Here is a 12,136-nt window from a genome sequence, read left to right as displayed (position 1 = left end):
GGCTAAGAAGGTAATAAAGAGAAGACTGTCTCACCGTAGAATGTAAATATATTCAAGTACAAATTCAGAAGAGAATTTTCTCAGAGAAGTTTGGAAATTACTTCAAAAAACACTGAAGGAGATCAAAAATAAAGCAAGCTATTTGTGAGTCCTTTTATTACTTCCTTTTCTTTCTTTTTCATATTTTAGCACATCCTGATGATATGACAGCTTCAATGAGATAGGCCAAAAATGCTGACAAGTGCACACAAGTAGAGCACAAGAAGGATGCGATCTTGGTATCTACATTTTTGGTTTACAAACTATTTTGCATTTTTCTGCATTCCAACATTCATTCTTCATTGTTTGCATTACTTAATTGCTGTATTTTTTATATCACTCTAAGCTTCTGGCAATATTTAATCAAGATAAAATAATCATTATCTGTCCGATTTTCCCAGCTGAATCATTCAAGATAACAATTTAAATTTACTAATTACTAGAATTGAACAAATAGCAATTTTCAAGATGTTACATGCTACAGAAGTGTCACTGTTACAATAATGCCCTTTTAAAAAAGCCTGATGGAAATTATTACCCTACCTGTCAGGTATGTTTGTTCATGCAACTCTGTGATGCTTAATAACTCTGCCTTCTGTTGTTGACAGCTTTTTCTTGCCTGGTGCCATTTCAGAGCTGCCTCAGAGTTTATCTGATACTGGACATTTGTTAAGGGATCTGTATTCCACAACAAATCAATACTGTTAACTGTAGGGAGAAAAAGAAATGCTGTTACTGATCATGAAGACGGAGCCAGGTAAAATACATAATAAATTGCATAGCAAAAATACACAAAACCTAAACACTGCTATAGACAACTGGTTTGAAAGGAGTCCTGAGGCTCTCTAATGTGTTAGTAAATCCAGAGCAGAGTTAAACCATGACAGCTGTGTTGGACAGTACGCAGGTAATGAAACAAGGTCACCATTTTCTCCAGTATAACAAAATTGCTGTTTAAGGTAGAAGTTGAGTGGCTAAAGTCATGCTAAAAGAGTTGATTTGTCACTGTGGAGAAAAAGACTAAAAAATTACAGATTTATGGTAGCTAAAGTGTATATCAAGCTGACCACTTTTCTGAGATTAGAAACCCCAATTTTTTACTAATTTTGGGAACTATGTAAAGTGACTATGTATTTTCTTACTGTGACAGAGGTAATCAGACCCAAGCACTGAAGGCAAAACTTACATTACCAACATCTATCTCACATTTTCCTTCAATTCCTGATTTGTCTTATACATATATCTGACATACCATCACGCTTTCTTCTCTGCCATGTGACCTGACTGTGATCTCCTGAACTTGGCACATTTAGGCAATGCTAAACCAGTGAAAACATCATCCAGCCCGGCCCAACATTAGAAGTGGCCCCAGATGGTACCACACTCCTTACGTTGCTGCAGTCTCTCCTGGCTCGTCTCAGTTGAATCCCCACAAGTATGATCTTGCTCTGCCAAAAATGGAACCTACAGGAGCCCCCAACACTGAGCAACATATCACATAAAGAGATTAAAGTTGCATGACAAAAGCAGAGTATATCAGAGGTAACTGTATGTCTGCTGACAATGGGAAAATGACTGAAAATCCTGTATCAGAGTTTCTCAAGTTGCAAGCTGTGAAAAATTTGAGAAAGAGGTCTTTTCCTTTTCCGAATTCAGAGAGCTCAGAAAACTTAAGTGTGCAAATAAGAGGAAAACAGTGCAATAAACAAAACTCAAGACAAAGGATGATACACGTTAAATGTCAGCAGGTCAGTAACTAGTCCCACTTTTTCCTGTATTAAATCTGAAAGTCTATAGATAATATGAAGCGCTTCTTTTCAAATTATCTTTATTTAAAAAAATCTAATATAACCTACTGTAATAATGACACTTGACTAAAAATGGGAACTTTCATCCCATTATCACTATCCACAAACCAACTTCTGTCCAAAATATTTTATGACTATCAGAAGGCAAAATATCTTCGCTACACAGTGTTCTACAAGAACATAAATTCCTGTGCACAAGCACAAGCCTGGGATAAAATGGAGACTGCAAAAATAGTACAATCTATAATTCAGTAAATAAAGCTGCCTCTGACTTGATAGAAAGGGTTTTATAAATCTTGTACAATTATTACAGAGGAAGAGGTAAACAAGTCTCAGGCATTCATCCAACCTTCCACCTCACACTCCTAGTCCCATAATTTATAGCTGACTTGCATATGGTGCTCTCCTGTAGAACTTTTGTCTTTCATAAAAATAAAGTTCATTTATGAACCTTGGCAAATTTGGTTTTAAGATTTTTGAGTTCTGTGAGGTCAGATTCCTTCACAGAGCAGGATTTTGGAAAAACTATATGCTATTGTTTAAAGTTCAGTATCCCAAGAAACTAGAAGACGAATCACTTTTCTGGAATGATATATTTTAGCATCTAAACTAAATTAATGTTAAACCCCACCTGTCTTTAGTACGTAATTGGAAAAAGAATTAAAAAGCTGAACTTTATCCCTACACAGATGAATTCAGCATGCTTTTTGTATACACTGAAATTAGTGAGAACTAGCTATTTCCGCTATGATTACTATCAAAACCCCAGAAGTATGATATAGTAAATTGGAAAATTTCACTTGTGTCTTTGAAAGTTCTCAGTCTTTAAAACAAAGCAAAGCAGACCAAAAATGCATTGAATTTCTGCTATAGCCCTTGACAGACAAGTTCAAACTTACAGGAAAGGCACAAAGTCTTGACCAATGCAGACATTTATGACATTTATAACTAAAAAAAAGTCAACATGATTACCATATCAAAATACGGTCTTTCTCCTGAATTAGGAAATGGAAGAATCTTGAGAGATTTTAATTTCAAAATTGCAAGCTGAAATCTGGCCTTTGACTAGCAGTAACAATAAAGTGTTCTTGTTTGTTTAGTTATCCATCCAAAGCAAGTAGGAGTCTTAGTCCAATATCCTTGGAAACCACATGAATAAAATCATGGCAAACAAAAACTGAATATAAATTGTGTTAGACAATCTATAAAATAACTGCCATCACTGCCTCTCTGAGCATATAGCAAGGAAGGAATCTCATAATAAAGACATTACAATTTATGTGAATTTATAATATCATATATAAAGATACAATGCTGTCAATAGTAAAAAAGTCTGAATTATACTAAACTTCCTTCACATGCTTATCTTCACTTAGATATCTTTTCCCAAAGTGCTCCTCTCTTTCTCTCTCCTAGAAAAAATTGTGAGGTCCAAAGTCAGGTTATGAATTCCAGATAAATCAGAAGAAACAACACAATTAACCCCATATAACTTAGTTGACCAATTCACCAGGCATTTTGAACCAGCCATAGAACCACAATGAAAACCCCTTCAAAATATCTTGAAACACCAGCATGGGGAAAAAGCCTGTCATAAAAAAATAAATTCAGTATTTGTGAATGAATACAAAGATGTAGATTTGCCCGATAATTAACATACCAGGCTATAACTATTTAAATATTTCCTCATTCTCTGCACTTTTTGTTTCCTTCCTAGTCAGCTGCAAGTTTTATGCATCACTTATAAGGCTTTCTAAATTCTTCACAGAAATTCTAGCTCTTTCATCTGTCAAGAAAGGGGCCTCAATAGACTTTTGCTCACTTGAATACAGCTATAGGCATATCTCATGACTCACTCGCCTGATGGTCTTACACTGTACAACCTGTTTTCTTCCCCAGCACCTACTTTTATATTGCAGTGCAACATACAGCTCAAAAAGACACAGTGTAACCTGTAAAGAACCGGTATTTCCTAAGCTACTAAAAACTGTCTGATACAGCAACACTTCTGATTCGTCCTGTGGCATTTAAGTTTCTATTGTCACTGTATCAGCATCTCTTTTTAAAGCACCAAATAAAGGGTCATACTCACAATTACGTTATCTCACTGGTCAAATTTCTACACCTCTATTGAGTATAATAACTGTTATAATTATAGTCTTATGCCCTCTTCATTTTGGAGAACATTTGAGCTGGTTTTGCTCACAATGAATAAAAGTGACTGGTTCAGTCATGATAATTTCACTTATGTCCAGGCCCCAGTATGAACAGCTGTAATAGGCTGCATCACATATTTTCATATCACAACTTTGCTCCCGCAGCCAGCTTAAGAAAAACCAAACATTTCACTCTTATTAAATAATCTTTAACATAAAAAGACTTCTATGGAATTCTATGTTTAAAGGTGCTGTTGAAGTTTATTAACATCGCTCTCTCATGCAGTGCATTCCTCTTTCATAGGGCTGACTAAAACTTCTGCTAGCACAGCCTGTCTCTCATTAAAATACATGACCCAAACTTGAATATTTTATAGCCAGTACTGAAGAATGAGGAAGGAAACATGCAGGCAATCAGCATGAAGCAGCTTTTTCCAAAAGCAATCACAGTAATCTGAATGGATTTCCTTGCATTATGCCAAAGAATTAAACAAAATTTAATGATACCTCCTATTTGCTATACTCAGAGAACACTAGACAGGTAGCATTCTTAAGTTGACCTTGCATGTGCTGTATTGATGGGATTGATATTCCCAACATGTTTTTAATATCTTGAAAAGTAATACTGGTATAGAAACAAACAAACAAACAAACAAACATGAAATTTTTATTTGTCTGAAATAATGAATGCAGCATTCATGGAGATCAGGCAAGGACACTAATATTTCATCACCAAACCAGTTAAGATCAACCCAAACTGTTTTCTTCACATCAAAGGAAAGACATACTTTTCTCTTTAGCTCTGACTGTGGTCAGCTGGAGCTTTACAGCAAAACATGATAAAAAAGAAGGGAGGGAGAAGTGCTACCTCTCTCAGCATGACAGAAGAAGCAGCAGCTTGCAGACAAAATGCTTAGTACATGTTTCACAGAAGTTCAGAGAAACTGTATTCAAATTTAAAAGAATTCAAATACATACAGGCATATTACTCCAATTTACTTAAAGTAATATCAACGTTTCTTAATCAAGATCTTTATATTCATAATACTACGGTTGAAACTCTAACTGTACTCAAACCAGGGAATTTAGAATATAAATACTTCTCACTGATTTTAAATACAGAACTACAACATAGCACGCAGATTTGGGAAATACTGGCATTTAGTAAAAAGTTCATGTAAGCTCCTTCATGTTTAAAAGGCAACTCATTCTACAAAGTAGTCTTAATTTTCAATTAAGCTATATTCTAGCTTCCAGTTCTGCTGCACAAATTTCTACACAGCCTTTTGCATATACTAATGTAACGTCTTTACATCTAATTAACTGTCTATTTAAGTAAATGGTGTAATTACAGATTCCAGCATATGATTAACACACTTTCACCTGGATGTAGTTGGTCAATTTTTTTTTTTATGCTGAGCCCTACATTTATGTATTTAAGTAGTTCCTAAAATGATAGCAGGCTGAGTAAAAACAGAAAAATGCACCATTTCAGACTGTATTTTGTACAGTAAAGCACATGATGAAGACACCAATATTTCCAGTCAGCTGAATAACAGTACAACAGAATCATGAACATACAAAACTTACATTTCAATGGGCAAAATCCATACATCTTGTCAACATCAAAGTCTGAAGTGGTTCCACACCAGAACCAGCCATCTGATCTGCCAGCATCTGTGCAGTCAGCATACCATTTATCACCAAACTTAAAAGGGAATACACAAGGTGCTCCATTGGCATTTCCTTTCACTGTGTAGGTATCTAAGGAGACATAAGAATTTAAAAATGTATAAACAGTCATAAGCATGGGATATACATCAGTTCAGCTTTATGATCATATTATAGGAAATTATAGAAAGCAATGCTTAACTGTACTAGAAATGGGACATGGATAATTTTACTCTCTAGGTCTAAGTTGGCAACCATGTCCACAATGAGACAAACTTTTATTGCTTAAACAGACCACTGACCAGAACTGACTGAGCTAAGACAAGTACATTCCTGTGTTAAATTTTACATGTATAACAATCAAAAGTATAAAATCCACACAGTTAAGCAATTTTCTTTTTAAGCACAAACAACTTCTGATTCTTCTGTCAATAACCCACTCAATTGCGGACCATTTTACACAGGGAAGAGCACATACGTATAAAATTGAAAGATATATACCACAGGTGACTCCAATATACTACAACCAAATAAAATTTCCACTGACATCTAAAAGTAATCTTTGTTTCATCGGAAGCCTGACTTGAGGAAACTTATCAAAGTAACTAAAGCAGTTTTCTGTGAGTGCACATATAATGTACATGCATTGATGGGAGGACATACAGAGGAACACTATTTGACAGGGACTGCTAGAGAGGTGACATACCAAGGTCACTGTCTCACAGAGCTGCTAGAAAACAAAGGAGGATGGAATGGCAGGCCATCACGCCGTCTCCCCCCGCCTCCTTTCACATAATTTGCTTTGCTAGAGTTCTTTTATTCTGGCTTTAGACCAAGGACTAGTACTGTAATCAGCCATTGTGTAAGCCATGGAAAATGCATCTATACCTCCCTCTGTGACCATTTATTTTTATTAAAGAATACTAAATGGGAGCCAAACATATTCCCAGATACTTATCATAAATATATATATGTCTGTATGTATGTATGTATCATACATAACTTTTTCAAATTTAACTATTTAAAATATCTTATTTCTTTGTCTAACACTTCAGCACCAACTCTGAGACTCACTTCAAACACCTAGGAATGCATCTTCAATATACTGGAGCTGAAGATGTCAAGAGTTAACTAAATCCTTACAGCATAAATAATATTTTCTCCCCAAGGAAAAAGAAAAAAACATAATCAACATGACTATACACTTACACTAGGTCTTTCTGTACACATGTAAAGAGTAAAAGCTATCATTAACTGTTGTGTAATAGTTATACACATGTTCTGAATAACCATAGACTATTTTTCCCCTCTTCAAATGAATCACTACCATGCACGGTTAATGATCTGTCAGAACTTTGACAACTTTGACAAAAAAGCAAAATGAACCCCTCAAAAAACATAAAACACATACTGAAGTATTCCTGATTTCACCAGAAGTCACACTCACTGATCATTAATGAGATGAAGGAAATTCTCCTACACTTCTAAATATTTTAATTAGAGACACATAGAAATGAGTTTGAAATACAGAAATTAATTTACAGAACTTTACCTTCATAGCCTCGAGAACACAGATCGTCTGTGGTTCCGTAGACTTTCCACCTACTCCATAAACCAGATCCCTTGTACAGCATAATATTCCTTTCCTGTCTGTTTCCATAGTTGAAAAACAAATCTTCCCCTTGGATTGCAAAGAGAGTCTCATTTCTGCATTCCCATCGCTGAAGTTCACTAGCCTTGTCACAAGGATACAGAGTGATCGGAACCCAGTCTTTCTTCGAAGGCACTCCCAAGCACAATTTGAATCCTATGCTCATAAGCTGGTGATCTGAGACCCACCTGAATTTTTGTGACTCATTTTCTTGAACGCAGGGAGCAGTAGTCACTGAATTAGAACTTTGAGCCAGTACACAGCGCTTGTGATCTTCATTATATATTAAGAAGATGCTAGTATCTGTAAGACAAAAATCACTGGAATAATTTGAAGTAATCTTACATACTATCTAAATTGAATATTAATCTAGACACTATTATTGGGGTTAAAATCTCATAATCTGTTCAGCAAAAGAAGGTGCGGTACTCCTGTGGCATACACCTGTTAAAGTGACTGTAGAATGCAACTAGTTCAGATGTGAGGACATTTCAACTATTTGCGTCAGTGAAAGCATCTACATGCAAAAGCACAAGGCAGCAGAGGTGCAGCTCTAGTGTCTCCTATAACTTTATAGCTTGGCTGAAACTGAAGACAAAAAACACACTCATGTTATTATTCCAAACTGCACCCATGGGAGTTACTGAAACAAGGGAGCACGCACACCACACACTGCAGATCCTGACACTGAGCACTCCAGCAGCACTGGCTCCTTGATCCTGGCTTCCAGGTGTGAGGAGATGACAACAGCCACTAATTTCTTCAGGCTCCATTTCCCCACACCAGGGACTTCTGTTCCCGTAAGCTCTGCTAAGATCCTTTAAGTCTTAACTGAGGGGAAGGATATTTTTTTAAGCTTTATACACAAGCTACTTGTAGGGCTAGAACAGCATATTAATTTTTCACTCAACTAGAGTAATCAGTGATTTCTTTCTCCTTTCTTAAAATACTGACAACAGTGGGATTTGCCATCATCAGTTATGTCTCTTAATGACTCATGAAAATCTACAAGGCTCTTCATAGGTCCAAATGTTATTTCTCCCTCTTAGCAAATAGTGCTTTACAGCATGCATTTTCATGTATTCAAGGTTTATTTCAAAATCATAACCACTAGAAAAGTTTTTAGCATCTCTTACGCTTGGATGTACTATGGAGTGCAACATTTCTGAGCTGGTCTTGCCCAGAGACTGAGAATTTCTCCTCTCTGATCCCCTTGAGATACATTTTAGCACTGTAACTTAATAGTTCTCTCTGATATTGGATCACATAACGTAACAGGATGCACAAGGTCTTAAAACTATATTTTAACTGGGCTACAAGCTAGGAAAGAGAAATACTAATATATGTGACTCTGGGGATTGAAGCTAATTAAAACATTATTTATTTTAGTGTATGATTACCAAATTAAACAAATTCTATAATGGAGAAGTATTTAAGAGGAAAACAGGTTAACCACAGAAAATTTTCCCTTCTCTGCTGAGGCTCCAATGTGGAAATGATTGTACTTTTCTTCAGAAGAACAACCTGGGAACAAATAACCTCTCTCTCAGAGAAAGAGCTGACCTAGACTTATCTCATCCATGGTTCAGTTTCCTTCTCCTGTCCTTTGGCTTCCAACTCACTGGGAAGTAGTGTAAAACTGATGAGCACTGGAGACAGAAATTGTTGCCTTTTGCCAATCTGTTTTACTCACAGACAATACAAGGAAATGTATAATTATCACTGCTGGTGATAACTTTTTTTATTCTGCTTTTCTACTAGCATTTAGCACAATGTTATTGTAAACTGATATATGCAATGCTTGCAACTCTCCTTTTCCTGAAATCTTATTTAAAGTTTCTGGGTAGAAGACATGTCAGACATTTTCACGTGTGGAAAACACTGCCTGATCTTTCAAACTGCTACAATTGTATTTGTGACCTAAAATAACATTCCTTATTTTATGCAGCTTATGGTGTTAAAGACAGGATGCTACATATGTGAAAAAGGTACCCCAAAGTCAAAAGCCTGGATTGTTTCACCCAAGCCTGAAAGGGTGCACAGTTTTGGCTTCAGAAATAAGGACAGAAAGCTGAACAAAGACGTCTGGCCGGGGAGGGGGGGGGAGGGGGGGGAAGAGACAAATCTTTGGCCCTCTGCTATTCTGACTTCATCTTTACAAAGCATTAGCAGTGTGTAAACACAGCACGGCTGCTTGTATAAGTCCCCCAGCACACACAGGGCTCTGACAGGGAATAATACATAGGTAAGCAGCTAAAGGGCCAACACAGCCAAGCAGGCATTGAAGTTGGCGCCAAAGCAGGAGGACAGAACAGGAGGTAGCAGGATGCAAAAGCAACGGTGGCTGAGACTGTAGTTGCAGGATTTCCTTCCCCCCAGAGCTGCTCCTGTCTCATCCATGACCATACAGCAGATTTGTAGCACAGTCCTGTATTGCTCTAGTTTACGGCTTTATTTCTGTGTTTGTTCTGCCTGCTGGGACACCAAAGGAGATTCCCGTACAACACTTTCTGTGTGAGTTATTAGATAGTCTAGAAGAATATGAAATAAGCCAGGTATTTGTGCAACACTTTCTATGCCCTGCCAACTCTCCTCTGTAAACAGTTGATACCATTCCTGTTGACATGGTGAGTTGTATCTGTAAAATGGGCTGAGCAGAATTACTTATATAACCATTGACTGTGTTTCACTGTCCTGTAGCAATATTTGTTATAGAGCTCCCCTAACAGGGTGCAATTCTTCACTATAGATGAGCTGTAGGTGGTACGCTTAAAGGTCCACCACAGCACTTATCATGAGTACCACAGTCTTGGTACTTTGAATTACACCAATTTCTAACAGAGTAATGCATATTTTGAAACTTAGCCCTGAAAGGAGGTTCTTTAAAATGCATAGCAACATGCCAGGCACAGGAACCAACTTACCTCACCATTATAACCCATACAGGGAGATCTAGCATCTCTTTCCTCAAAAGTCCCAAGTAGATCATAATAGAATTTTTCTCCCGGGCTTTCATTTTTCTTCAGCCACCACACTGTGACTATTTGTCTATCCCTGGCCTCAGCTTGTATCTGATAATTGTGCCAAGTACCGTAAAATCTCACTGACCAAGTATCTTTTCCACAGTAGAATTTTCCAGTATGCCAAGGTAGCTTCACACTCTGCAGTGTTTGCAAACTATCACAGATTATGCAAGTGTAAATCAAGAAGTAACACAGTGAAGTGCTACCAGTGTTAAACACTAATGGAGAGCACCAGAAGAGCACAGCAAAAGCCAGAAGCAAAAGACGGGGAAGCAATGAGGCAGCAAGCAGGTAAGATGACTGACTTCTCCACGCAGACTCTCGCTTACCAGATGGCCTACAATGATTGCTGCTAATTGCACAAAGCAAGAATGGTTACAAGGCAGCGTTATGAAGTTTTGCTTCAGTAGACCTCAACCTGGAGTGTGGAGGATGCCGAGAGGCTTTCAGGAAGGGCAGATGCAAAACTTTCACTGAAAAATAGCTGCGCGCTGGAAATCACGGTAATTCTCAGAGCACGCGGGTGTAAGTTCCAGGTTTCACCCAGAAACACAGCTTTCACCTGTTTTCGCAGCCCTAATCCGTGCCAATACCTCAGCTACCTCAACATCCCCCCACAAAAGCCATCTGCCAAAAGCAGGTCCTCAGGCCTAGGGAAACCGAGGCACTGCCGGTGACAGGTCGGTCTGGCACCCGCACCACCACTGCCACCCAAAAGGCTGCCTCGTCGGGCAGCTTCGCCCGTTGGGTACCTCAGGGTGCGGATGAAGAGGGGAGGCAGCTGGGGCGGGCGGCTGAGGGAGGGCCCGAGGGGAGGCTACCGCCTCCCCTCGGGCCCTCCCTCAGCCGCCCGCCCCGCCGCATCGAGGCTCTTCTCAGGCAGCACCGAGGTGGTTAAAATGACCGCGGGCTTTTCCACCTGCGCGGACGTTTTCTACCTACCCCCCTCCGTGGTCTGGCTGGGCTCGGTGCCCGCCACGACCCCGCTCCTTTCTCGGCACGTCTCACCCCGCACAGCCCCTGCGGGCACTTACCCAGCAGCGGAAAAACCCGGGGGAGAAGTGCGAGGAGAAGCAGGAGCGGGGAAGGAGCCATCGCCGCGGCTTCGCCCGTGGCGCCCCGCCGCTGTGAGGAGAGGGTTTCCCGCCGGGCAGGTCCTCCGCACTTGTGAAGGGCTGGTGGATCAGGGGAAAGCTCTGGGCTCGAAATGATAAGGAAATATCCTGTCACATGGGGCGCTTTGAAATAACAGGAATTCGCTGTTCAAACTTTGCTTTCCTAAGCTGATTTTTTTTTTTTTTCCCCCTCTCAGCGGAGGGAAGAGCCTCCTTCCAGGCACATGCAGGTGATAAAGTGGTGATAGCTGAGAGGAGGGCTGGGGTTGGTTTTTTTTTTGTTGTTGTGGTGCTGGTTCTTTTTTTTTTTTTTTTATCCCCTTTGCTACCTTGTCAGCGTCGCACGTGTGTCACTGGTTTGTTTTCCAAGAAAATTAGCCAAACCCGCGCCGAGGGAGCAGGACATCCTTCCTCCTCCTCTCTTTCTGAGGTGAACTCAAGCCTCAAACAAAACCCCCGCTCAAACGACCGAGTTTCTCCCGAGAGCGAGGACTGCGGGAGTAGCAGAGACCTACTTTTGGGGAACCGGGATTTGGGTTACCCCCCCCCCCCGCCCGTCCCCATCACTCCTCCCACACGTGCGAGCAGGTTGCTCCAACGACCGGCGGGGAGCGGAACGCGGGGCCGGGGCGGGGGGGGCGCGGAAAGGAAGAGCCTGAGTGGACGCACGGGC

General features: G+C 39.6%; 1 protein-coding gene across 1 annotated transcript in view; it reads right to left on the bottom strand.

Annotated features, from left to right (window-relative positions):
- MRC1 (mannose receptor C-type 1) overlaps positions 1-11,493 on the bottom strand; it is a 62,205-nt gene extending 50,712 nt beyond the window's left edge. The window contains exons 1-4 of the mRNA XM_049798705.1: positions 11,383-11,493; positions 7,227-7,628; positions 5,594-5,767; positions 583-747 (exon numbers count right to left, since the gene is read on the bottom strand). Of these exons, the coding sequence (XP_049654662.1) occupies positions 583-747; positions 5,594-5,767; positions 7,227-7,628; positions 11,383-11,443 (802 nt within the window). The 5' untranslated portion in view covers positions 11,444-11,493. The remainder of the gene's footprint in view (positions 1-582; positions 748-5,593; positions 5,768-7,226; positions 7,629-11,382) is intronic.
- Positions 11,494-12,136: the final 643 nt, after the last annotated feature.

The sequence above is a fragment of the Accipiter gentilis genome, chromosome 4, assembly GCF_929443795.1.
Source record: "Accipiter gentilis chromosome 4, bAccGen1.1, whole genome shotgun sequence".
NCBI classification, from domain to species: domain Eukaryota; kingdom Metazoa; phylum Chordata; class Aves; order Accipitriformes; family Accipitridae; genus Astur; species Astur gentilis.
The sequence above is the reverse complement of the archived record's forward strand: the minus strand, read 5'-3'. Positions and strand labels throughout refer to the sequence as shown.